General features: G+C 40.1%; 2 protein-coding genes across 5 annotated transcripts in view; one reads left to right on the top strand and one right to left on the bottom strand.

Annotated features, from left to right (window-relative positions):
- Nucleotides 1–22,151, bottom strand: part of ZP2 (zona pellucida glycoprotein 2) — a 35,225-nt gene extending 13,074 nt beyond the window's left edge. For 2 of the 4 annotated variants that reach the window (XM_027612147.1, XM_027612145.1), the window contains exons 1-2: nt 22,024–22,132; nt 1,103–2,491 (exon numbers count right to left, since the gene is read on the bottom strand). In XM_027612147.1, coding sequence (XP_027467948.1) covers nt 1,103–1,149 — 47 coding nt within the window. In that variant the 5' untranslated portion in view covers nt 1,150–2,491; nt 22,024–22,132. Of the gene's footprint in view, nt 1–1,102; nt 2,492–22,023 lie in introns of all 4 variants that reach the window. The other 2 variants (XM_027612148.1, XM_027612146.1) reach the window with 1 other exon arrangement.
- On the top strand, nt 8,340–27,093 carry ANKS4B (ankyrin repeat and sterile alpha motif domain containing 4B). The gene is made up of 4 exons (XM_027612161.2): nt 8,340–8,412; nt 9,268–9,312; nt 10,578–10,820; nt 25,047–27,093. Exons 3-4 carry the CDS (start codon nt 10,657–10,659, stop codon nt 26,134–26,136), a joined length of 1,254 nt encoding a protein of 417 aa, XP_027467962.1. The 5' UTR covers nt 8,340–8,412; nt 9,268–9,312; nt 10,578–10,656; the 3' UTR covers nt 26,137–27,093.
- Nucleotides 27,094–27,374: the final 281 nt, after the last annotated feature.

A 27,374-nucleotide genomic window follows, 5' to 3' on the forward strand; every position in this document is an offset into this window, starting at 1 on the left:
GTTAGTAACCATACAATACATCATTAGTTTTTGATGTAGTGATCCATGATTCATTGTTTTCATATAACACCCAGTGCTCCATGCAGTACGTGCCCTCCTTAATACCCATGTTCTATTAATAGGTGATTAGTGTTCAAATTCTGTGCAAGTCATGGGGTCACATTTGCAATTATTGATTTATGTGTTGTCTTTGTGGTGTAACCTTAGGAGTAATTTCCACTCCCTGTTATAGGTGTCTGAAATACAATTGTAGGTTAGAGTAGTATTTCCCCAAATTCCTTGATTAAAACATCACATGGGGTTCTCATTAACAGCACAAATTCCTGGGTCTCACCCAAAAGCTGTGGAATCAGGCTCTCCAGGGGAGGGTCCTGGGTGGATGTATTGTTTAACAAGCACCACAGGTGAGTCTTAAGATCAAGGAAATTTGGCAAATACCTGGAGGGAGGGAGGCAAGAAAATGAGTGGTTGCTAGCAGTTAACTTCTTCGTGGGAATTAACCCATTATGTTATATGGAATTGGGGAGCTGGAGCAAAAGTCAGGACAAACAAGTCTCTGGGAGTAGAGATGGTGACAGGATTTAGATTCTGAGCAGAGGCACGATAGCATTAGTTACTCCTTTCCTCTGAAGTACAGTTTCCAAAAAGTGACACCTTTTCTGCAGATGTGAAGGTATTCCACCATGATGGGTTAAGGCTGTGATGGGAAGGCAGGAGAGCATGGAGTGTGGGGGGAAGATTCAGAGAGACCTGGTAAGAAGGTGGTGAGAGAGGCAATAGGCTGATGTGTTGCTCCACCTTCTGAGGCCCCGCCCCCAAGTTCTCTTCCCCCCTGGCCCCCATACTGTGCTTTTTCTCTAGAGTGTTAGGTCTTGCTTTAGAAAGGGCAGCTCTGGTCTCAGCCCCAAACTGGGGGTTCTGTGAGACTAAGGGGCAGCACAAAAGCCCTGAGCAGGAAGCATGGAGAGGAGGACCACTGTGGGCGCTGGTGAAGGTGGTGAACACACCAGAGACTAATTTCATTAGCACACTTTGCTAATCACTACAAGGTATTCCCTTTCTCTGAGTGGGTCTCTCCCAGAGGGTCCTTGAGGTGACTTACCGCTTGCTAATCACCAGGCATTTCTTGAATTTTAGGTTGTTATGCATAAGAACAAGGCAGTGTTGTTGTCTTATTTGGGCAGGTGCCCTCCTTACTTCTGAAAACAGTTCTTATAAGCAACAGTTTACAATTCTTAAATTCCAAGCTTCTTATTTTCTACAATATAAACATATTAATTGAAGACAACCTAAATGTTATCATCAGAAGATGGTTAGATAAACTGAATATCTTCAGATACTGAAATGAATCTGTGGATTCAGGTGGATCTGTGGATGCTGATACTGAAGATGTCCACAATGAAATTGGAGTTTTAGAGGTGTATAATTAGTATGTTTTCATATTTTACTTAAAAAAAAGAAAAAAACTACGTGTATGTCTGTATATTTATGTGTCTGTGCATGGGTATATAAACGTGTATTTGCATTGAAAATCCAGGAAGGCATTTCCAGAGAGCTAACCATGTTACCCAGGGGAGGAGACCGTGCAGGTAATCAGGCAGTCCAGCCCAGTCAGGCTATGCTCGCCATTTACAACTGTTGTCGTGATTGGTTTGTGCTCTCTTTCTACTACTGGTTGTAAATATATGTACTATATCATCCATAGGAATAAGGAGGTGGGAAACTCCTGTTTTTCTGACTTATTTTTTTCTGTATTGATTGAATTGTCTTGGTGATAATATAACAATTAAAATAAAGTGATAACAGCAGTAACAGTAGATCTGAGTTGTATTTAAGTGATCAGTGGAAGCCATAGGATCAAAGGCTCATGGGTTCACACTTCCTAGTATAAAGGTATTAACACCCAAGTGAGTGGATTTGGCTCATGAGGCTTCTAAAGTCCATATCCCTATTGTAAAATGAAGAAATGATGCCTAAGAGGTTTGGTAACTTGCTCAAGATCATCTAGAAAGTTAGCAGCAGAGCTCCAGTGATAAAGTAGGTCCTGATGTCCATTCCCAAGCTCTTTCTAATTCGTTATGATTTTCTCTTTCTCTTTTTGTCTCTTTCTGTGTGTGTGTGTGTATGAGGGGGTGTTTTAAAACTCCGTGCTTCTCTTGCAGTTTCAGTTAGCTTTAGAAGAACAAGATGGCATTAATTAGAATTTAGCAGTGTAAGATAAATAAGAAGTCTAGAAACTTCTACCAACTATGCTAATACAGCTTAAAATAGCTTTCAAATGTCAGATATGAATTTAACTTGAGAAAATAAATTAGATTGTGTCAATGAGAATGTTCTTGAACATCATATGGTAGTTCCTTTAACAGTGTAACTATACAGTGTTAATGTCATTTTCCCCTCTGGTTCTTTAGACAGATCCAAGTTGAATAAGCCTCCTGATAGTCATGGGCTCAGAAAGAACTGGGACAAAGGCATACGAAGCTTCATCGACCTGTAAATATAAAGATAGGGACGCTTAGGGAAATGGAGGACAGAAAAGGCTCAGAAGTTCTAAATAAAAACCCATTTGCTAAAAGTATAAACACAGATTACTTCATAGGTAGAAGCTAGGGCAGTTGTTCCCACAGAAATAGAGAAAAGATCTCCTTAGCAATGCAGCATATTCCTTTTAGTTGATATTAAAATTCTGAAGCTGATGTGGAGATCTGTTGGAAAAGTCACAATCTTCCACCTCTACCTCTACTCCCATCTCTTAACAATATGTTTTGAGGTCAGCTTATTTTTTTTAATTTTTATTATTATTTTATTTATTTTTAATTTTTATTTATTTTTTTAAAGATTTTATTTATTTATTTGACAGAGAGACAGTGAGAGAGGGAACACAAGCAGGGGGATTGGGAGAGGGAGAAGCAGGCTTCCCGCCGAGCAGGGAGCCCGATGCGGGGCTCGATCCCAGGACCCTGGGATCATGACCTGAGCTGAAGGCAGACGCTTAACGACTGAGCCACCCAGGTGCCCCTTGAGGGTAGCTTCTTCCCTGTGCCCTTCATTCCCCCTTGAATCTGGCTGGTTTGACCAACTGAATGTGGTGGAAAGCCTTGCTCTTTTTGTATTTAGAGGTAGAGCCTCTAATTTAACTGAAACTGAGATCATTAGGGTGGGCCCTAATGCAGTATGACTGGTGTCCTTAGAAGGAGAGGAAATTTGGACAGAGGCCTACACCGAGGAAAGACAATGTGAAGACACAGGGAGGAGATAGCCATCTACAAGGTGAGGAGAGCTGCCCAGAACAGTCCCCCACAGCCCTCAGAAGGACCCAACCCTGCTGACACTTTGATTTCAGATTTCTAACTTCCAGAATTATAGGAAAAAAATTCTGTTGGCTCAGCCACCCAGCTTGAGGCACTTTGTTGTGGTAGCCCACTAGAAGACAAATACATATTCTCAGATTGAAATACAACTCTGTGTGACTATAAAATATGTACTCTTTTTACTGTACCATGGTAAGGGATAGGACCAAAAAACCCAAGTCCTAGTTGTTGATGTTACTGAAGAGAAAAATGCGGAGGAAAGAGAAGTTTCAAGAAAATGCAGTAATTATACATCTATGATTGACCTAAAGAAGGCTCCCCCTACTACTGCTTCTACTCTACTTCTGCTTCTATTTCCAGTAGGATGACTACTAATTTACATTCATTGAGTAATGATTACACACCACACCACCATGTGAAGTATTTTACAATTACTAACTCTAGTTACTTGCAACAACCCTGTAAATAATCTGTAAATAATATTACTTGCAATACTCTGTGGAGTTTTCTCTTCATTTTACTGGTGAGGAAATTGAAGCTCAGAAGTAATCTGCCAAAATTAGTGATGGAATCTAATTTCTGGTTTAGTGTCCATCAGTCTCTAACCTAAGAATCTATGTTCTTAACCACTACTGTATTAGAGTTTTGTTTCAACACAATGCACGGTGTTCACATTTGCCTGGTTTCCCATCCAACTATCAGCTTTGAGAGAGTTGAATGGTTTTGATGGTATTTGATGATCTGCTAATGGGTGCTATAACATACCTCCCTTGTGGTAAATTCTGCCATCTTGAAACAAAATGGCAGCTGACACAGGTTTTCCAGTGATCATTGTTCTTGCAATTTTTATAAGAACTTAAGCTTTGGGTAAGGATTCAGGTCATATGATTTTATTGATTGATGTCTTCAATTCACAGAGCCAGTAATTAATAGAGAGGGGAAAGGGCAAAAAGAGAAAGAAAATTTGTCTAGCTAACAGAGCCAGTTGATTGGAGTGTAGAATTTAAATTCATGGGCCCTGCTTAGACTATCCAGCATTCACATTTTAAAGAATTTGTTTTTGGAAACCTTTATAAAACTCTCCACTGTTACAATGTAATGCCATCTGGGATTTAGCATTTATAAAATGTGCAGTTAAGAGATGCCAAGAGATTCCTCATGCAAACCAGATGGTACAATAACAGCTCTGTTTTTCTGGCAGAGAAACAGGGCTTCGAATGGCTTGAAACTTATGTGAATAAATTAAGCCCAATCAATACTTCAGGAACATTACAATTTCAATAGTCGACTTACCCACCTAAATATTTTCATAAATGTTTTCATTTGGAGAAGAAAAAAAAACAAAAGGGCAGACAATGGTTCCTTTGATCGCCTCATGTTTGTATTTAACAATGTTTCTAAGAAAAATACCACCAATGACCTTGAACGTGGGAAAGAAAGTTTCTCTGTATTTTAAGAGTGATGTATGTGTTTAAATGAGAAGCAGGGTTGTTCAATCTCTTTTGAATAGGAAAAATCCACATCAAATGTGTTGAAGAGTTTTATTGCTGTGCTGAAGAGGAAAAAAATACATGTGTAAGTGACATTTTCTGGATAATGGACTTGAAAATGTCTTTACCTCAACAGGTAGGTTTCTCACAAACCCAAGTTCAGAACATAAAGTCGTGTATTAATGATGCCTCTTATGACCTTGCTTAATTCCTTTAAGTTTTCTGTGTAACAACAGGACTTTTGTAATCCCTTTTAATTTTTTTCACTTTCTGTTATTGCTTTTATTTTCATTAAAATTCATAATAAGATGCTCATTAGCTGAAGTAATCTTGTTAAAAGCAAACGTTTTGCTTAGATCTTTTCTTTTTCCTTATTAGGTGAAAATGTGCTTCCCTACCATACAAGTGAATTTCCTCTGTAATTAGGCATAAATAGCTTTGGAGAACAAATACAGGCTGCTTTTGTGAAAACCAGATCTCTTGAGGTTTAGGGGGCAATCTCATTAATAAAAATATGTGTTTCTGGATTGCACAAGCCATTGAATTTCTTTCCCAATTAGCAGTGAATGGTTTTTCAGAACAAAGGAGAAGTTGGTTTCCACTTTGCTGGCATTGGTTTTCCTTGGGGTAGACTGGAGGTACCAACTACCACTAATATTTGTTCCTTCCATCTCTCTCCCTGGGCAAAGGAACACACAGGACTCTGTTTTATAGATAAGTCAGAATCCTAGGTAAATTCTCCATTCAAGGGCTACTTCCTCTCAGCCAGGATTGGACTACAGGGTAGATAGGACAACTGTTTATAATACTCAGCTGTCAGGTAGCTGGGCGGTGGCAGGAGAGGCTGTAAAATTATAAACACAACAATGAAGAGTGGACAATGCCTTTGCTTTGCATGGAGGAGGAGATCCATTAGTGAGAGACTCTCCAAGTGCTTTCCCTCGGGGCCCAATTATCCCTGTTTTCTGTGGGTCATTGGCAAAATGAAGTGTTTGGGTCTACGGGCCTCTCAAAAGTGAAATAGTTAAATGCTTGAAATGTCAGGTAATAAGTGAGTTTTTAAGAAAACAAAGGAGGAAAGCAAGCCTACTCCCTTTGAACCTAAGTGGCAGCCAGAGGGACATAGAAGTCCCTAGCTGGATGTTTCTCTAAAGTTATACTAATACGGCAGGAGTATAGGCAGGTGGGGGAAGGGCAGGTTTGGTTAGAGAAAGTTGATGAGGGCCTTGACTTGCTTGGTAATAGAACAATTGAGGAGAAGGTCATGGACATTTAAGTCTGGCCCTTAAGTCTCTCCACCAGTGTGTAGGGCAGATATTCTTCTCTGACCTTCAGAGAGCCCAGCAGCATACTGTTGGAACAGACTCACCTACTTATTTCCACAGGCCAATTACTATCAAAACATAAACTCAAGCCACAGTTGCCCCACAATTCTCCAGACCCCTCATGAGCAGTTAGTGTCTAAATTATATGCAAATCTGTCTTATTTTCATTAGTCTCTGCCCTCACCATCTTCTACCAATTTTGTTTCCTTCGTACTTTGAGAAGTACAGTAGAAAATAAAAATTACTAAGCTTTACTTCTCTCTCTGCTCCCTTAGCCACAATCACATGGCTTCTTTCCATTTGTAAAACCATACTTTACAGTTTGTAAGGAATTTTAGCTCATTTCACCTTTACTATTATAAGCTTAGATGATGATATGATCATGAGCAATATTCCCTGATTTTATCCACAAAGAAATACAGATTCAAGTAGATGCTGTAAGTTCTTCTAGATCATATGGACTTCAGGTCTTCTAGGTCCAACCCTCTTTTGTCAACCTCATCTTGAGGGAATGGGTTAAGGAGGCTCTTAAAGTTTGGGATTTATTTCTGCTTTACCTCCCCTTCCCAACCCATTCTTTTTTTTTTCTTTTTTTATTATGTTATGTTAATCACCATACATCACATCATTAGTTTCTGATGTAGTGTTCCATGATTCATTGTTTGTTCATACCACCCAGTGCTCCACGCAGAATGTGCCCTCTTTAATACCCATCACCAGGCTAACCCATCCCCCGACCCCCTCCCCTCTAGAACCCTCGGTTTGTTTTTCAGAGTCCATCGTCTCTCGTGGTTCGTCTCCCCCTCCGATTTCCGCCCCCTTCCTTCTTTCCCTCCTGCCAACCCGTTGTTTTGAAGAAGAAGTTTTTCCAAGGAAATGCCAAAGTGTGCCAGGAGATTTACCATAAAAAAAAAAAAAAAAGCTCAGATGTCTTACCATTTCACAGAAGAGTTTAAGTCCAAGTCATGAGTACTACTGGAGTTGAGAAACTCTTCCTTCTCCTCCATTTTCAACTCTTCTTCTTCTTGTCTGTAATTGCTCTGTCCTCCTTTATCTTTGCTTCCATTCTCATCCTTATTCTCCTTCTTCCCACCATTGTTATCATCATCATCATCTTCATCTCGTAATGGACTCCTTGTTTAATGGCACTTAGCATTCTACTACAAATAATCCATCTTTGAGAAGCCCTCTCTCAGGTTACATATGATTTTCTATTTTAGAGTGCATTAATGAATGCAGTTATGTTTAAAGTGGCTCATGCCAAAATTAGTTGAGGAACATTACCTTGTTCTCAAAGTATCCACAATCATGTTTGAATATTTCACTCTCCCTGGGCTAAAAAAAAAAAAAATATTTTCCCCCTTTTCAAATAAATAATGCTGCTGCCCTCCACGTTGCTTATACAGCTTCTACTGGTGTTCTCATAGAAACCACAAAAAGGAACAAACATTGACCCTTGGAGCTAATTATTGTGAGGGGCTTGCAGATGAAAGCGTTGTACTTTCTCAAAGCGAACAGATACTTTATCTTGGAATAAAGGCTTAGACAAAAAGAGATAAGAAGAATAAACGTTACAGACTTTGAAAATAGGTCTTCCTCACTTCAATTACATGGACTATTATCCAAACATATTAAAGATTTTTGTGGGTGCCTGAGTGGCTCAGTCATGAGCCTGCCTTCAGCTCAGGTCACGATCCCAGTATCCTGGGATCGAGCTCTGCATCGGGCTCCCTGCTGGGCAGGGAGCCTGCTTCTCCCTCTCCCTCTGCTGCTCCCCCTGCTTGTTCTCTCTCTCTCTGTCAAATAAATAAATAAATAAAATATTTTTTAAAAAAGATTTTATTTATTTATTTGACAGAGAGAGACACAGCAAGAGAGGGAACACAAGCAGGGAGGAGTGGGAGAGGGAGAAGCAGGCTTCCCTTGGAGCAGGAAGCCTGATGTGGGGCTCGATCCCAGGACCCTGGGACCACGACCTGAGTCGAAGGCAGATGCTTAACAACTGAGCCACCCAGGCGCCCCAAATAAATAAAATCTTTTTAAAAAAGATTTTGTAACAATATGGGAAATAACTTATGGTGGATTAAAGAGAGGAAAAGACAATGCAAAATGGTATGTATTGGATGGTAAAAACTATGTAAAATATATACCACAAGAGAATATATAAATAGTTCATCGGCTATGTAGGTTGATGGGTTCTAATTTTGTTGTTGTGTCTTCAGAGGACAGAGTCTACGTTGAAACCTATCATCTGATATTTATTGAGGCCTGCACTTGTTCTATTAGGTGGGCAGTTTTTATAAATATTTTCTGTGTGCTTGAAAAGAACATGTATTTTCTATTGAGTATAGAGTTCTGCATAGGATTGTTAAGTCAAGCTTTTTCATTGTGTTCAGATCTTTTGTATTTTTACTGATCTTTAGTCTGATTGATATATAACATTTAGAGAGTGTATTAAAACCTCCTACTGTGATTGTGGATTTGTTCTTTCTCTTCCAATTCTATTAATTTTTGTTTTTTCTATTTGGGGGCTATGTTATTATGTACATACAAGTTTAGGACTATCATATTTTCTTGATGAATTGTTCCTTTTATCATTACATATTATCTATCTTTATCCCTAGCAATTTTTTTGGCTTAAACTATATTTTGTCTGATGTAAATATAGCTATACCATTTTTGTCAGCATTTTCCTTTTTTAAAAAGATTGTATTTATTTATTGAGAACAAGAGAGAGAGTGCACATGCATGCGTGTGGGGGATAGGGGCAGAGGGAGAGGGAAAGAGAGAATTTCAAGCAGACTCCCTGACAGGTGCAGAACCCAAAGCAGGGCTCGATCTCACCATCCTGAAATCATGACCTGAGAGGAAATCAAGAGTTGGACACTTAACCAGCTGAGCTACCCAGGTGCCCCTGTCAGCATTTTCTTGATAAAACTTTTCCATTTTTTGCTTTCAATTTTTCTGCAATTTTATATTTTAGCTGTGTCTACTGTAAATAAGATATGTCTGGGTCTTCTGACTGATGAATTTGATCCACTTACATTTATTTTTATTACAGATAGATTTGGACCATGTTTTTGGTCTCATATTGTGCTCTTTATTTACACTAATTTTTCTATTGTTTCCTCCTTTCCTTAGGGTGGAAGCTTAAATTATTGATTTATTTCTCCTTTTCTGAATCAGGTATAAAAACTGCTCATTTCTTCCCCAAGCTCTGTTTTAACTGTATCCTATAAATTTTGAGATGTTGTGTTCTCATTTTCATTCAGTTCAAAATAAATCTAATAAAGGATTTTTGTCCAAAATCTATAAAGAACTTTTATAACTCATTAATAAGGTAATATCCCAAAGAGAAAAATGGGCAAAGAATTTAAATATAAGATGTAAGAATGGCTAGTAAACACATGAAGATGTGCTCAACATCATTATTCATTAGGAAATGTAAATTAAAACCAGAATGATACCACTTCACACCCACTAAGGATAGCCATAAACAAAAAGACAATAGAAGCTGCAAGGATATGGAAGAATCCTCACCATCCATTGCTGGTGGGAATGTAAAACAGTATGGTCACACTGAAAAACAGTTTGGCAATTTCTGAAAAAGTTAAATATAAATTGCCATATGACCCAGCCATTCCACTCTTTGGTATAAACATGAGACATAAAATGAGACATAAAAATATATGTCTACACATACTTGTGTGAATGCTCATAGCAGCATTATTCATAAAACCAAAAAGAGGAAGCAATCTAAATGTCCATCAGCTACTGGATGAATAATGAAAATTTGGTATATTGGTATAATGGAATATTATTCAGCAATAAAAAGGAAGTATTGTTACATACTAAAAAATGAATGAATCTCAAAAAATTATGTGAAGCTAAAAAAAAACCCTAGACACAAAGACTATATATTTTATGATTCCATTTATATGAAATGCCCATATAAAGCAAATCTATAGAGATAGGACACAGATTAATGATTTCTTGGGGTTGGGAACGGGACTGGGGATCGACTACAAATGAGTGTGAGGGATATTTTGAGAGTGATAGATATGTTCTAAAATTGGATTATGATGATACTTGCACCACTCTGTAAATTTGCTAACAATCATTGAATTAAACACTTAAAATGGGTGAATTTCATAGTATAAAAATTATACCTCAATAAAACAGTTTTAAACAATAGACCTCCCCCGTGAACTAGACTAGTACATTCTGTGCCTAGATGACCAGTATTACATTGCTAACGGATATAAAGAAATTAAATGTGCCTTACAACACTCAAGATGAACACAGCAGTCCTTAATACTCAATGTCATGGCCATGCCAGAAACGAAAGGTCCAAGTTCAGTGCCATGAACCTTTCTGGCTGACTTCCATGGAGGGAGGCTGGAATGAGCTTTGTCCTGGGGTGACACTCTTTCTTGTCACTGATTAACCAGCTTTGTAGGAAGGCTGCTGCACTGACAACCTGCTCTGCCTGGAGAGTGATACCTGGCCAGACTTTGGTGAGCAGAAAAAATGTCTACTCGCTACCACCAAGCTGCTAGTGATAGCTACCTGGAACTTTTGAAAGAGGCTACCAAGAGAGATCTGAATCTTGCTGATGAAGATGGCATGACTCCCACACTCCTGGCAGCCTACCATGGGAATCTGGAAGCCCTAGAAATCATCTGCAGCCGAGGGTAAGTTCAACCTGCTAGTTTTGATTGGAGACGGTGCTTCTGATAGGATTTTGCAGACAGCAGCAAGAGACAGGGAAGTCAGTGAAAACTCTGTCCTTTATAGACTGTCTAAATAATTGTCTTTTTAGAGAAAGAGAGAAAACTGCCTAGAGGTGCTCTTTTCACACTAAGAACTGGCACCATGGGGATGGCTCATCCCTTATGAGCCACACATGGAAAGGTTCTGAACTTTAAGGTTTTATTATCTGCCTTGGAGGTGGGAGATATATTTTAATTCTGTGCTTTTAAAAATCTTTTCCATGAAATGTAAATGGTTGACTCTTTAAAAATGAATCACTATTCTACTTGACTTTTTTTTTTTAGATTTTATTTTATTTATTTGACAGAGAGAGGCACAGCGAGAGAGGGAACACAAGCAGGGGGAGTGGGAGAGGGAGAAGCAGGCTTCCCACTGAGCAGAAAGCCCAATGCGGGGCTTGATCCCAGGACTCTGGGATCATGACCTGAGCCGAAGGCAAACGCTTAACAACTGAGCCACCCAGGTGCCCTCTACTTAACTTTAAGATATCAATCTTGATTGGAACAAATGATGTGTTTTTATTTTATTTTATTTTTTGTCTGTGCCATTATAATCCCACAGCCTTTTATTAATATTCAATCCTAATGCAAGCCCATGATTCTTAGATGAAGTAGTTGACTTTAAAACTATAAAAGGGAACCTCAGCCTGTCTGAACTTTATTATCTCTCTACTATTAGATATATACACATGCCCACTGCCCCCCCCCCCAATTCTAATGCAGGAATTAGCTAGCTCTTTTCTTCTGCTTGTTACCAGAGGGGCTAGGCAGTGTTGGCAACTATAACCCAACAGGAGTAAAGAAAGGAAAAAAAGAAAATGTTAATAAAGGAGCTAAGTGAATTAATTTCAATTTCGTACATATTTATTTATATATATCTGCAATGTGCCAGCCATTTTACTGGCGACTGGAGATGCTGTGATCAACGAGAGAGACACCATTCCTCTCCTTATGGTGATCAGATTTAAGAGAGGAAGATGGAAATTAAGTAAGTCATGTATGTTACAAAGGGGGAAAGAGACAGCACCAAATAAATAACACAGGCAGCTATCCAATCCAGACAATGAGGGTAGGCTTTCCAGAGCCTTGAAGCTGGGACTTGAAAGGTGAGAAGAAGCTGGCCAGAAGATGGAAGGAAGAATGCTTCCCCCAAATGGGAGCACTGTGTATTCAAGGCACTGAAGCTGAACATGGCTGGATGTGGCTTTAATGGGGAGAGGCCAAGTTATAAGGGGAGAAACCAGATCACAAGAGCCTTGTAAACGCTGCTGGGGAGTTGAACTTTGTCCTAAAGCCAGGGGAAGCCATTGTCAGGTTTACGCAGGGTAGCCAACCTGGCAGATTTGTGTTTACAAAACTTGCTCAGGCAGCTGTATAGTAGTCACAGAAAATGTTCAGGGGCTGTTTTAATGGTTGACATGAGAGACAAATTGGACGAGGGCAGTGGCAGTGGGATGGGGAGACAGGGATGGATTTGAGCGGCAGTTTGGATGCAGAATCAATTACAGTTGACTGGATGTTGTGGTGGGTGGAGGAAGAGGAAGGTAAGGCCCCTTTGTTCTGTTGTGTTAAGTTGCCCTGGTGCACATAGGCTGAAAAAAAATGTCTTGTACAGGTTTTCTTAGGTTCCCATATTGACCATAGCTTAGGAACTGTGTGAGATCAATTTGTCAATTAGATTTAAGGAGGTTAGAAAGGGAAACATTAAAAATTGAATTTAGAAGTTAATCAGTCATTGATCATTAACAGTGGATCACGTGGTAACCATTAATATCCAATATCTGGCTTTGGTAAAAATTAAAAAGAATAATCTCTCTTTTTAAAATTTAAAGATGAAAAGCAATAACTACATATATTATCTTATACTTGGAAGATGGCCCCAATTAACAAAATTTCATTTTGCCTATAAAGTGTACATGAATTTTTTGTTTTGTTTCATTTTCTAATGGAAGCAAGTTATCTTCTTCCCTGATTCTTTTTTAGATTTTATTTATTTATTTATTTATTTGACAGGGAAAGAGAGAGAGAGCACAAGCAGAGGGGGTGATAGGTATGTTCTGCTGAGCAGGGAGCCTGATGTGGGGCTCGATCCCAGGACCCCAGGATAATGACCTGAGCCAAAGGTAGATGCTTAACTGACTGAGCCACCCAGGCACGCCTTCCTCCCTGATTCTTAAAGGACACACAATTATTGCAAATTTTTGCATCATATTAGAAAGCCATATTTAATAAAGTAAAAATCAAACCAATTTTCACAGTCATTAACATTTGGGCATAAATCCTTCCAGATTTTTTCCTTTGAGAACATGTACACACAAGAATATTTTTCCCCCTTATAAAAGGCAATCATATTATACAAACTATTCTGAAACCTGCTTCCAATTATTTAACAACAGATTACGGACGGTTTGCACTTTTTTTTTTCATTTGTAACCTTAAAGGAGAAATCTGTGCCACTGTTTTTTTTTTTATTTTTTTATTATGTTAATCACCATACATTACATCATTAGTTCTTGATGTAGTGTTCCATGATTCATTGTTTGTGCATAACACCCAGTGCTCCATGCAGAACGTGCCCTCCTTAATACCCATCACCAGGCTAACCCATCCCCCCACACCCCTCCCCTCTAGAACCCTCAGTTTGTTTTTCAGAGTACATCGTCTCTCATGGTTCGTCTCCCCCTCCGACTTACTCCCCTTCATGCTTCCCCTCCTGCTATCTTCTTCTTTTTCTTTTTTCTTAACATATCTTGCATTATTTGTTTCAGAAGTACAGATCTGTGATTCAACAGTCTTGCACAATTCACAGTGCTCACCATAGCACATACCCTCCCCAATGTCTATCACCCAGCCACCCCATCTCTCCCACCCCCCACCACTCAGCAACCCTCAGTTTGTTTCCTGAGATTAAGAATTCCTCATATCAGTGAGGTCATGTGATACATGTCTTTCTCTGATTGACTTATTTCACTCAGCATAACACCCTCCAGTTCCAACCACGTCGTTGCAAATGGCAAGATCTCATTCCTTTTGATGGCTGCATAATATTCCATTGTGTATATATACCACCTCTTCTTTATCCATTCATCTGTTGATGGACATCTTGGCTCTTCCCGCCGTTTGGCTATTGTGGACATTGCTCCTATAAACATCGGGGTGCACGTACCCCTTCGGATCCCTACATTTGTATCTTTGTGGTAAATACCCAGTAGTGCAATTGCTAGATCGTATGGTAGCTCTATTTTCAACTATTTGGGGAACCTGCATACTGTTTTCCAGAGTAGTTGCACCAGCTTGCATTCCCACCAACAATGTAGGAGGGTTCCCCTTTCTCCACATCCCCGCCAGCATCTGTCCTTTCCTGACTTGTTAATTTTAGCCATTCTGACTGGTGTGAGGTAGTATCTCATGGAGGTTTTGATTTGGATTTCCCTGATGCCGAGCGATGTTGAGCACTTTTTCATGTGTCTGTTGGCCATTTGGATGTCTTCTTTGGAAAAATGTCTGTTCATGTCTTCTGCCCATTTCTTGATTGGATTATTTGTTCTTTGGGTGTTGAGTTTGATAAGTTCTTTATACATTTTGGATACTAGCCCTTTATCTGATATGTCATTTGCAAATATTTTCTCCCATTCTGTTGGTTGTCTTTTGGTTTTGTGGACTGTTTCTTTTGCTGTGCAAAAGCTTTTTATCTTGATGAAATCCCAATAGTTCATTTTTGCCCTGGCTTCCCTTGCTTTTGGCGATGTTTCTAGGAAGAAGTTGCTGCTGCTGAGGTCGAAGAGGTTGCTGCCTGTGTTCTCCTTTAGGATTTTGATGGACTCCTGTCTCACGTTTAGGTCTTTCAACCATTTGGAGTCTATTTTTGTGTGTGGTATAAGGAAATGGTCCAGTTTCATTCTTCTGCATGTGGCTGTCCAATTTTCCCAACACTGTTTGTTGAAGAGACTGTCTTTTTTCCATTGGACATTCTTTCCTGCTTTGTCAAAGATGAGTTGACCATAGAGTTGAGGGTCCATTTCTGGGCTCTCGCTTCTGTTCCATTGATCTATGTGTCTGTTTTTGTGCCAGTACCATACTGTCTTGATGATGACAGCTTTGTAATAGAGCTGGAAGTTCGGAGTTGTGATGACGCCAGCTTTGCTTTTCTTTTTCAATATTCCTCTGGCTATTCGGGGTCTCTTCTGGTTTCATACAAATTTTAGGATTATTTGTTCCATTTCTTTGAAAAAAGTGGATGGTATTTTGATGGGGATTGTATTGAATGTGTAGATTGCTCTAGGTAGCATTGACATCTTCACAATGTTTGTTCTTCCAATCCATGAGCATGGCACGTTTTTCCATTTCTTTGTGTCTTCTTCAATTTCTTTCATGAGTATTTTATAGTTTTCTGAGTACAGATCCTTTGCCTCTTTGGTTAAATTTATTCCTCGGTATCTTATGCTTTTGGGTGCAATTGTAAATGGGATCGACTCCTTGATTTGTCTCTCTTCTGTCTTGTTGTTGGTGTATAGGAATGCCACTGATTTCTGTGCATTGATTTTATAGCCTGCTACTTGACTGAATTCCTGTATGAGTTCTAGCCGTTTTGGGGTGGAGTCTTTTGGGTTTTCCACATACAGTATCATATCATCTGCAAAGAGTGAGAGTTTGACTTCCTCTTTGCCGATTTGGATGCCTTTGATTTCTTTTTGTTGTCTGATTGCTGTGGCTAGGACTTCTAATACTATGTTGAATAGCAGTGGTGAGAGTGGACATCCTTGCTGCGTTCCTGACCTTAGGGGAAAAGCTCTCAGCTTTTCCCCATTGAGAATGATATTTGCTGTAGGTTTTTCATAGATGGCTTTTATGATATTGAGGTATGTACCCTCTATCCCTATACTCTGAAGAGTTTTGATCAAAAAAGGATGCTGTACTTTGTCAAATGCTTTTTCTGCATCTATTGAGAGGATCATATGATTCTTGTTCTTTCTTTTGTTAATGTATTGTATCCCGTTGATTGATTTGAGGATGTTGAACCAGCCTTGCAGCCCAGGGATAAATCCCACTTGGTCATGGTGAATAATCCTTTTAATGTACTGTTGGATCCTATTGGCTAGTATTTTGGTGAGAATTTTTGCATCCATGTTCATCAAAGATATTGGTCTGTAGTTCTCCTTTTTGATGGGGTCTTTGTCTGGTTTTGGGATCAAGGTAATGGTGGCCTCATACAATGAGTTTGGAAGTTTTCCTTCCATTTCTATTTTTTGGAACGGTTTCAGGAGAATAGGTATTAATTCTTCTTTAAATGTCTGATAGAATTCCCCTGGGAAGCCATCTGGCCCTGGGCTTTTGTTTCTTGGGAGGTTTTTGATGACTGCTTCAATTTCCTTAGTGGTTATAGGTCTGTTCAGGTTTTCTATTTCTTCCTGGTTCAATTTTGGTAGTTGATACATCTCTAGGAATGCACCCATTTCTTCCAGGTTATCTAATTTGCTGGCGTAGAGTTGCTCATAATATGTTCTTATCATTGTTTGTATTTCTTTGGTGTTGGTTGTGATCTCTCCTCTTTCATCCATGATTTTGTTGATTTGGGTCATTTCTCTTTTCTTTTTGATAAGTCTGGCCAGGGGTTTATCAATCTTGTTAATTCTTTCAAAGAACCAGCTCCTAGTTTCGTTGATCTGTTCTACTGTTCTTTGGGTTTCTATTTCATTGATTTCTGCTCTGATCTTTATGATTTCTCTTCTCCTGCTGGGTTTAGGCTTTCTTTGCTGTTCTTTCTCCAGCTCCTTTAGGTGTAGGGTTAGGTTGTGTATTTGAGACCTTTCTTGTTTCTTGAGAAAGGCTTGTATTGCTATATACTTTCCTCTCAGGACTGCCTTTGCTGTATCCCAAAGATTTTGAACAGTTGTGTTTTCATTTTCATTCGTTTCCATGAATTTTTTTAATTCTTTAATTTCCTGGTTGACCCATTCATTCTTTAGTAGGATGCTCTTTAGCCTCCATGTTTTTGAGTTCTTTCCAACTTTCCTCTTGTGATTGAGTTCTAGTTTCAAAGCATTGTGGTCTGAAAATATGCAGGGAATAATCCCAATCTTTTGGTACCGGTTGAGACCTGATTTGTGACCTAGGATGTGATCAGTTCTGGAGAATGTTCCATGGGCACTAGAGAAGAATGTGTATTCTGTTGCTTTGGGATGGAATGTTCTGAATATGTCTGTGAAGTCCATTTGGTCCAGTGTGTCATTTAAAGTCTTTATTTCCTTGTTGATCTTTTGCTTAGATGATCTGTCCATTTCAGTCAGGGGGGTGTTAAAGTCCCCCACTATTACTGTATTGCTGTCAATGTGTTTCTTCGCTTTTATTATTAATTGCCTTATATAATTGGCTGCTCCCATGTTTGGGGCATAGATATGTACAATTGTTAGATCTTCTTGTTGGATAGAGCCTTTAAGTAGGATATAGTGTCCTTCTTCATCTCTTATTACAGTCTTTGTTTTAAAATCTAATTTGTCTGATATAAGGCTTGCCACCCCAGCTTTCTTTTGGTGTCCATTAGCATGTAAATGGTTTTCCACCCCCTCACTTTCAATCTGGGGGTGTCTTTGGGTCTAAAATGAGTCTCTTGCAGACAGCATATTGATGGGTCTTGTTTTTTAATCCAATCTGATAGCCTGTGTCTTTTGATTGGGGCATTGAGCCCATTTACATTCAGGGTAACTATTGAAAGGTATGAATTTAGTGCCATTGTATTGCCTGTAAGGTGACTATTACTGTATATTGTCTGTGTTCCTTTCTGATCTATGCTGCTTTTAGGCTCTCTCTTTGCTTAGAGGACCCCTTTCAATATTTCTTGGAGGGCTGGTTTCGTGTTTGCAAATTCCTTTAGTTTTTGTTTGTCCTGGAAGCTTTTTATCTCTCCTTCAATTTTCAATGAGAGCCTAGCTGGATATAGTATTCTTGGCTGCATATTTTTCTCCTTTAGTGCTCTGAAGATATCATGCCAGTCCTTTCTGGCCTGCCAGGTCTCTGTGGATAGGTCTGTTGCCAATCTAATGTTTCTACCGTTGTAGGTTACATATCTCTTCTCCCGAGCTGCTTTCAGGGTTTTCTCTTTGTCTCTGAGACTCGTAAGTTTTACTATTAGATGTTGGGGTGTTGACCTATTTTTATTGATTTTGAGAGGGGTTCTCTGTGCCTCCTGGATTTTGATGCCTGTTTCCTTCCCCACATTAGGGAAGTTCTCTGCTATTATTTGCTCCAATATACCTTCTGCCCCTCTCTCTCTTTCTTCTTCTTCTGGGATCCCAATTATTCTAATGTTGTTTTGTCTTATCGTATCGCTTATCTCTCGAATTCTGCCCTTGTGATCCTGTAGTTGTTTCTCTCTCTTTTTCTCAGCCTCTTTATTTTCCATCATTTGGTCTTCTATATCGCTGATTCTCTCTTCTGCCTCATTTATCCTAGCAGTTAGTGCCCCCATTTTTGATTGCACCTCATCAATAGCCTTTTTGGTTTCGACTTGGTTAGATTTTAGTTCTTTTATTTCTCCAGAAAGGGTTTCTCTAATAACTTCCAGGCTTTTTCCAAGCCCAGCTAGTATCTTTAAAGTCATGATTCTGAACTCTAGGTCCAACATCGTACTAATGTCGGTATTGAGTAGGTCCCTGGCTCACAGTACTATCTCTTGTTCTTTTTGCTAAGGTGATTTTTTTCATCTTGTCATTTTGTCTAGAGGAGAATAGGTGAATGAGAGAACAAAATGCCATCAGGTTAACAATGTCCCCAGCAAATATACTCTATACAAATCAGAAAAGACCTGAAACCAGGGGAAAAGAAAGGGAAAGAAAGAAAAAAGAAAGAGAAAAGAAAGAAAGAAAAAAAAAGCAAAAAGAAAAAGATTAAAAACAAAAACAGATCAATACAAAAAAAAACGAATATGATCAAATATGATCAGGCTAGTGCATAGATCAGTGCCACACACTAGATTTTGGACGTATTTTGGTCTGTTAGAAAAAAGTGCCTCCTAAAATTTTAAAGGAAGAAAGACTTATATATGTACAAAATAAGCGTTGATACAATGAAGGGATGGAAGATGACTGTAAAGATGAAAATTATGAAAGATTTTGTAAAAGGAATTGATACAATAAGAAGTTGTTTGAAAAAAGAAAGAAGAAGATTTAAAAAAAAAAAGGGAGAGAATGTGATCAGGTAGGAGACTAGAACAAAGCCATACACTAGTGATTTAGGGTATATTTTGATCTGTTAGAAGAAACTGTATCTCAAAATTTTAAAGAGAGAACAACTTATATATATATGCCAAAAATAAGGGTAACTACTATGAAGGGATAAAATATGACTCCAAAAATGAAAAATAAAAAATGTTTTTTTTAAAAAAAAGGGATTGATAAGATGTTGGTTGAAAAAGGGAAAAAGAGAAATTAAAAAAACAGTTAAAAAATAAACTTTGAAAAACTAATGAATCATGGTAAAAGAAAGCCATGAATTCTATGTGCAGTATTCCCCTAGCGCTGGAGTTCTCCCGTTCTCCTTGATCGGTAAACTTGGTCTTGGCTTGTTGGCCCTTCGTGCTGATCTTCTGGGGGAGGGGCCTGTTGCCATGGTTCCCAAATGTCTTTGCCGGAGGCGGAATTGCCCGGCCCTTGTGGGTCCCTGCTAAGCAAGCTGCTTGGGTTTGCTCTCAGGAGCTTTTGTTCCCTGCAAGCTTTCCCTTCGGCTTTGGAGGACGGCAGTGAAAATGGTGGCTTCCTAATCTCTGCCCCAGAGGAGGCAAGAACTCGGGGCTCCACTCCTCAGTGCGCCCCCAGAGAAAAGCAGCCAGTCACTCCCGTGTCCCCGGTCTCCAGCCGCACTCCGTGCTCACCTGGCCTGTGACCAATCGTTTCTATCTCTGGCACCAGACCCGTGTGGAGTCTCCAAACCCAGCAGTTCCCTGTGGTGCGCTCCCGCGCCGCTCCTCCCGGGGGAGGAAGGGGAGTCTCCCTGGATCTGCCGCTTGTTGGGTCCCTGCTGGAGGAGCAGTGGCCCGACTGGGCCACGGATCACAGTTTATGACAACCCCGAGCTGAGAGCCCGCGCCTCGGCTCCATCTCTGCAGCCGGCTTCCCCGCTCCAATACCTGGGAGCTCTGCTGCACTCAGGCACCCCCGGTCTTTCTGTGACCCAGAGGGTCCTGAGACCACACCGTCCCGTGAGGGTTCCACCCCCCGCTTCGCCACTGGAGCGACGTCCCTCCGCGGACCCGGCTTCTAAAAGTTCCAATTTTGTGCTCTGCAGCTCTTTCACTTGCCAGAAGCGGCCGGCGGAGGCCCCTCCTCCGCCGTCTATCCTCCCGAATATCGCTTCAGATTCACTTCTCCGCACGTCCTACCTTCCAGAAAGTGGTCGCTTCTCTGTTCAGAGAGTTGTTGCTACTCTCCTCTTGGATCTCCTGTTGAGTTCGTAGGTGTTCAGTATGGTTTGGTCCCTATTCAGCTGAATTCCTGAGACCAGACGAAATCCAGGTCTCCTACTCCTCCACCATCTTGCTCAGCCCCCTGTGCCACTGTTTTTTAATGACTACATGGTATTCTGTTTTATGGTTTCATCATAATTTATCTAATCAGTTGCTTGTTTATGACATTTAAATTTGAATCCTGTCTTTTAACTTATAAATAAGTTGAAATGAACATCCTTGCTTATTCATCTTTGTACAAAGCTCTAATAGTTCCTTAGGATAAATTCTTAAAGGCAGAATTATTGACTCAAGAGGCTGCTATGTTTTAGAATCTTTTGGCATACATTGTGCCAGGAAATTTGAACCACTTTACAATTCCTCCATCATTGTTCATTTTCCCATACTCTTGTCAAAACTGAGTAGTACTATTCTTTTTAATCCTTGCCTAGCTGATGGGCAAGAAAATCATAGTACATTGTTTTCATTTACATTTCTTTGATTATTAAGTCCAAATATTCTTTATGTAGAAAAACAGTTTTGAAAGACTGATTTTTTTTTCCTGAGAACAGCTTCACGAAAAAAAAATCAAATTAACTCCAAAAGAAAAAATTGAAATGAACCCGATGCTCAGAGTAAGTTAATATAAGCAAATTGCCTATTTAGTGACAATACCAATCCAGCTTTAAAAATTATTGCCCAAATGCACTGACCTACCAAAAAGCAAGGACAAAATATGGATTATTTTAAAATCTCTTCAGTGAGTTTCACCTTTGGGGGGATAAAATGGAAAAGAAATCAATGCTAGACTGAATTTAGCCCAGGCAAACCACACAGCATCAATATAGGACTCAGATCATCAAATGAGGGGGGACCAGTTCATGAATACCTGGGCAGGTATGTGTAATGGTTCTATCAAGAAGTATGAAAGACACCAAGGATTGAAAGACAAAGATTGAATTTAGAAGGTCCTCATGAAACTTGTCAGAAAATATTTTGATTTAAGTTATACACGAACTTGGAAAGTTGCCTTTAAGTAGAATTTTTGCAAGTGGAAATAGCTTAAAAGTATGAGGGAAACTCCTGAATCATCTTACCAACAGTTTCATCTATAAATTTGGAATTTTGCATTTGAAATTTTCTTAAAATGAGACCCATTTTGGGGGTCATCTCAAGGTTTTCTTCATGTTCTTCCTCCCATCTTGAAAGGATCATTTAAGTTCTCTTGAGAAAGGAAAATTCCACTACTTTATATGTCCCAAAGCATGTAGATTTAACCTAAAGTTCTTAATACCCTTAACATCCCCACCATAGCTCACTCCTCTCAGTAATTTCTTTTTTAAGTTACCCAATCCAACAATAATTTCAGGCAAATTTAACCAGTATGTTTTTGTTTAGGTTTTATACTACCATCTTGGATGTTTTTACAATCCTTCTTTGATGTCTAGCATACTTAAGGAGTCTTTTGAATATGGTGCTTGGTTAAAATAAATAAAAAGTAAAACTACATCTTTGGGGGTGAGGCACTATGCCCCCCTAAGGTACACAACTGTGCTTAGGCTGAAAGAGATTTCCTTGGATCCAAAACAATTAAATCAGGAGTACTGACCAGACCTCTTGGAAGCGGCTGCCCAACAGAACTATCTTATTTAATATTTGCTTTCCTTAGGTTAAATTTCATTTTCTTACCTTCCTCTTTGCCCGGATTTCTCTTGCCCCATCTCCATGCACTCTGGTCACGCTGAAAGGTACTCCTGGTTCCCCAGATATGCCGTGTTTAACATCACCCATATGTGCATCTGTTCTTGCTGTTCTCCACTCAGAAGGAAGTCGCCAACTGACAGTTTATGGGCTGGATCTCGTCCACAAATATGTTTTATTTGGACTTCACTATATTTTTCTTTGAAACTGGAGCCAACATTTAAAAATCAAAAAATCCCACATGAAATTCTGGATTTCTGGCTCTGTTTGGAAAATGGAAGCTCTGGCTATATTGTGTCTGCTTTTATTTGAGGTGGCAGGCAGCTGCTGCTGACCTACAGCTGTCCTTTCTTGTTGGAGCTTGCACTCAGCTATGACTTTGTCGAAAGAAGAAACCTGGCTCCATTCAGTTACTTACATTACCTGCTTGGTTTCTTTAGGTTGAGTCTGAGACTTCTACTAGGAGATATGATACAAAGGAGAGAAAGACACAGGCTTGGCCCTCTGAGGCATATTATCTAATTAGGGAGATGGGTGCATAAATGTTGGACAAATTAAGTAAGATTTCAAGTGTTAAAAAGTTGCAGGAGCGGGAGACGAACCATGAGAGATGATGGACTCTGAAAAACAAACTGAGGGTTCTAGAGGGGAGGGGGGTAGGGGGATGGGTTAGCCTGGTGATGGGTATTGAGGAGGGCACGTTCTGCATGGAGCACTGGGTGTTATGAACAAACAATGAATCATGGAACACTGCACCAAAAACTAATGATGTAATATATGGTGATTAACATAACAATAAAAAATTAAAAAAAAAAAGTTGCAGGAGCAACTATAGTGCTATGGGATTTTATTAGATGGGTATGAGAAAAAAATAAATATATGAAGTTAAGGATTATGAGTGTAGAGACAAGGGAAATGATAATAACGTTTATTGAAGATTCACCATGTACCAAGCACTTTTCTAATGATTTATGTTAATTTATTAATGTAACAACTCCATGAAAATTATCCTCATTCTCATCCAGGTGAGGACACTGAGTGCTATAGAAGCTCAGCTTGAGACCTCGTAGCTGGTGTAAGTAGAGAAAGCGAGGTGTGTTAAGGTTGGACTGTGTTGTGTTGGAGACCATTAGGCTTGGAGGGAGGCCTGATCCCAAGGGTGCTGCCTGTGTAACACCAGACAAATGAGCTAGGCACTCAGAGCCCTATTTTACCCCTCTGATAATTATCCTGGTCTTTCTCTAAGAAGGAGATGGTGACAGTTTTTGGTGGTGATGGCACTGAATGTGTAGATGCTCATAACTGAAGAGTGGGAGGAGATCAGGGTTCCCACGGAGGAGTTACAAATCTGATTCATCAAATTGCAGGACACCAGTTGGGCAACTCTTCTCAATCTGCAGTGAGCCTATATATCATATCACCTTGGGATCTTGTTAAACTTCAGATTCTGACGCAGGAAGTCTGGGCTGGGGTCCAAGCTCCCGCATTTGTAGCAAACTAGCAGCTGCCACCACTACTACTAATCCAGGGACCAAACTTTGAGTAGCACAGAATACTGGAAGGGTCACAGAGCGTTGATGCTGCAGTTGCAAGGGCACAGATCGTCTCTCCTGTTCCAGATCCTACTCACCAAGAAAGTCAAGAGGCCTTCTCAGACCCTCTTTCCTGTCCTCCCATGGGGCCAGCCTGGGGGAAGTTTAGTGAGATCCAGATTTGGGGGTCTAGTCTAGGGTGAGGGAAGATGCCATTTAGAACCTGTATTACCAGAGTTCTCAGCAGGGGCTTGGGCTTGAAGCCAGAGCCATATTTACAATAAGTTACTACTTAATTTACTTTCTGTTTGTGCCTGTTTGTAACTCACCATCTCATAGGAGGGGGGCGGTTGTAGCCTGGGGCAAGATTCCATTAGGCAATCAATCATTCATCTCAGAAATGTTGACTGAGCATCGACCAGGTGCCTGTTTCTATGCTGGCATGGGGCCTCTGGCCATCTAACAGTGCCCCCAATTCTACCACAAACTGTTGCAAAACTATTCACATATAGGACACTGTAATTACAGGGAAGTAAGTTGGGGAATCAATGGAGATGTTCTACCCTTTTTATGAATAATGGTTATAGCAGACATGGTTTGCTACCTACCCAACATCCATTCTACTCTTCTTTTTTGCTGATGGGATCCCAGTTTTGTTCAATTATGTATTTTCCTACTTGTGACTCTGGTGGGGTAACACTGTTAGAGTGGGAACCAGCTCTTACCAGCTCATGAGAGATGATTGCTAAATTTTCAGAAGTCTGAGAGTCTGTTAAACAGTCATTATTAAAAAATAAAGGTATTTAAACTTATAATTTAACAAACTATATTTTTAAATACTCAAAACTTAACACTTCCTAATTATTTGAGTACATTCCATAATCTATGCTCTTAAGATTTTGCATGTCTATTATATCTACATATATGGTGGGAATAATTTATAAAGGTGTGCTACTATACATCTCTTCCAAACTCCATGTCCAGTAATATCACATTAGTAGCTTGGATTTTGCCATGGTGGGTGTATTTATAACCAAAAATTGGCACATGTTATAGATCAGGGCTTTGATCTTTTTCCCTGGGTAAACCAGTTGTTAAACATTTACCAGCACACCACTGGGTAATCTTATCCCTAGCTGTTGGGGGTGGGGTGGATTTTAATGGACTTAAGTTGAAAATGGTAGCTCTATTTCTCTTCCTATAGGCATGTGACCCAATTGTGGACAACAAGGCATGAAAGTTGCTTTTTTGGGAGAGTTTTTGGAAAGCTTTCCTTGCTTCTAGAAAGGAGATGAAAGGTAGAGATGAGCTCTTTCTGTTTCTGGTCATGTGATGTCTAGATGTGACATAGGTGACTTTCAGAATGCTAAGGCAGGATTAACATGTATTTTGTTCATTTTTGTTTTATTTTTATTTTTTTGGACCTCAGTTCTAAGAAAAAATATTTTTTATATGTATTTTTGATATTTTCTCTTCTAGAGGGGACCCCGATAGATGCGACATCTGGGGAAATACTCCTCTGCATTCTGCAGCCTCCAATGGTCATACCCACTGTGTTTCATTCCTGGTCAACTTTGGTGCCAACATCTTTGCCCTGGACAACAACTTACAGTCTCCACTGGATGCTGCTGCCAGCAGAGAGCAAAATGAGTGTGTTGCTCTCCTGGATAAGGCTGCCACTGCCCAGAATATCATGAACCCCAAGAAAGTTATCAGGCTGAAGGAGCAGGCTCAAAAGAATGCTAGGAGGCAGATCAAAGAATGTGAGAAGGTCCAGGAGAAGCACCAAAATAAGATGGCTCGCAACTATAGCAAGGAGGAATCTGGGACTCTTTCTTCTTCCAAGGGCACTTTCTCCACGTCATCCCTTTCAAATGCTTCTGCTTCTGGTACATTTGGGTCACTGTCTAAGGGCATTAAAGACACCTTCAAGATAAAGTTCAAGAAGAACAAAGATACAGCAGAGCAGGTAGGAAAGGAGAGCAGAAGTGGGCAGAGGAATGTGATGGAAGTATTCAGAGAAGAGAAAGAAGACGCATTCTCAGGGGACTTCCAAGATAAGCTCCAGTGCTCAGAAGAGGAGGATGGATGTGTGCAACATGAATCCATTCTCAACCGTCCAGGTCTAGGACATATTGTTTTTAGAAGGAACAAAATATCAAGTTCCGAAGACATCTCAGACAGCAAGAGGGAGTTAGGGTTTAAAATGAGCAGTGAATTGCTACAGAGACTAGGAGCAGCAGACACTGATGAAGCTGAGGCTGATAAAGAGGAAGAGGACCACAGCCATGAAGATGAGATGCCATGGGATGAGGATGAAGTGGAGTGGGAGGAAGATGTGGTTGATGCTACTCCTCTGGAAGTATTTTTGCAGTCTCATCATCTGGGCGAATTCATTCCCATTTTCATGAGAGAGCAAATTGATCTAGAAGCTCTGTTGCTTTGCTCTGATGAGGACCTTCAGAGTATACAGATGCAGCTTGGTCCCAGGAAGAAAGTTCTTAATGCCATAAACAGAAGGAAGCAGGTGCTACAACAGCCTGGGCAACTGGTCGACACCAGCCTCTGATGGAATGTTGGGGTCCACAGGGTGAGCCTGCAGCAATGGAGTGATGCTGCGGTCCACTGGAAACACTCAGGCAACACCCCCTCTGCCCAATGTCAGACCACCAGGAATGGTTTCTAGGGTTTCAGAGATACCCTCCTAAGAAAGAGGCCCAAACTGTACTCTGAGAAATACTCTATACCTGTGTACTCTGACCACCAGTGAGAAACTCAAGGAGACCTGGAAATAAGAAAATGGTGTTTCTCTTCAATTATCTTTTTGATATTTTTGTATATAGAAAGGGTTAAATGGATGACAGAGAAAGGAAAAACTTCCTTTACTTTTCCAGCTCTGGACTTAAAAATTATAATCTCTCATCACGCAAGTGTGCTGCGTACTTCTGATTCTCAAATCCTGGGGACACCCAACTCCAGTTCTGTCCTTAGCTCTATGACTTTGTCTGTTGGTGGAGACTTGAGTTCCTCCATTGGCCTGAGGCTTCATGCCCAACTTAAATGTGCCTAACCCCTTAACAGATGTTTACATGTTTACAAGTAATGGACACGGGTCTATAATACTCCTGCCTGGGGAACCGAGATAGAGTGGCAAGTAGGGAGAGTGAAGAAAGAAATAGAATATGGGGTACCTTTTATATTAATATGAATTGTATCTCCCCCAAGTTCATATGTTGAAACCTTAAGCCCCAACATAACTGTATTTGGAGGTAGGACCTTTAAAGAGGTGATGAAGGTTAAATGATGTTGTAAGGGTCATAAGGGACACAAATGGATGGTGTCCTTGTAAGAGGAAGAGTCACCGGGGATGCACATGCACAGAGAAAAGGTCATGTGAGGATACAGCAAGAAGACAGCCACCTGCAAGCCAAAGAGAGAGGCTTCAGGAAAAACCAAACCTTCCAACACCTTGATCTTGCACTTCCAGCCTTCAGAGCTGTAAGAAAATAAATTTCTGTTGTTTAAGCCCCCCAGTCTCTGGTATTTTGTTATGGCAGTCTTAGCAGTCTAACATAGTGCTGAAGCAAGAGGGTAAAGTAAGAATGGAGAGAAAAGGGGCGCCTGGATGGCTCAGTCATTAGGCATCTGACTTTCAGCTCAGGTCATGATCCCAGGGTCCTGGGATCGAGCCCCACATCACGCTCCCTGCTCCGCGGGAAGCCTGCTTCTCCCTCTCCCACTCCCCCTGCTTGTGTTCCCTCTCTCGCTGTGTCTCTCTCTGTCAAATAAATAAAATCTTAAAAAAAA

Source organism: Zalophus californianus, chromosome 10 (assembly GCF_009762305.2).
Source record: "Zalophus californianus isolate mZalCal1 chromosome 10, mZalCal1.pri.v2, whole genome shotgun sequence".
NCBI lineage: Eukaryota > Metazoa > Chordata > Mammalia > Carnivora > Otariidae > Zalophus > Zalophus californianus.

Excerpts from the sequence above, each read along its gene's own strand:
- ANKS4B (XM_027612161.2), top strand. The coding sequence starts at position 10,657 with ATGTCTACTCGCTACCACCAAGCTGCTAGTGATAGCTACCTGGAACTT. Across the intron at positions 10,821-25,046 it reads GAAATCATCTGCAGCCGAGG|AGGGGACCCCGATAGATGCG; the intron begins GTAAGTTCAACC and ends TTTCTCTTCTAG.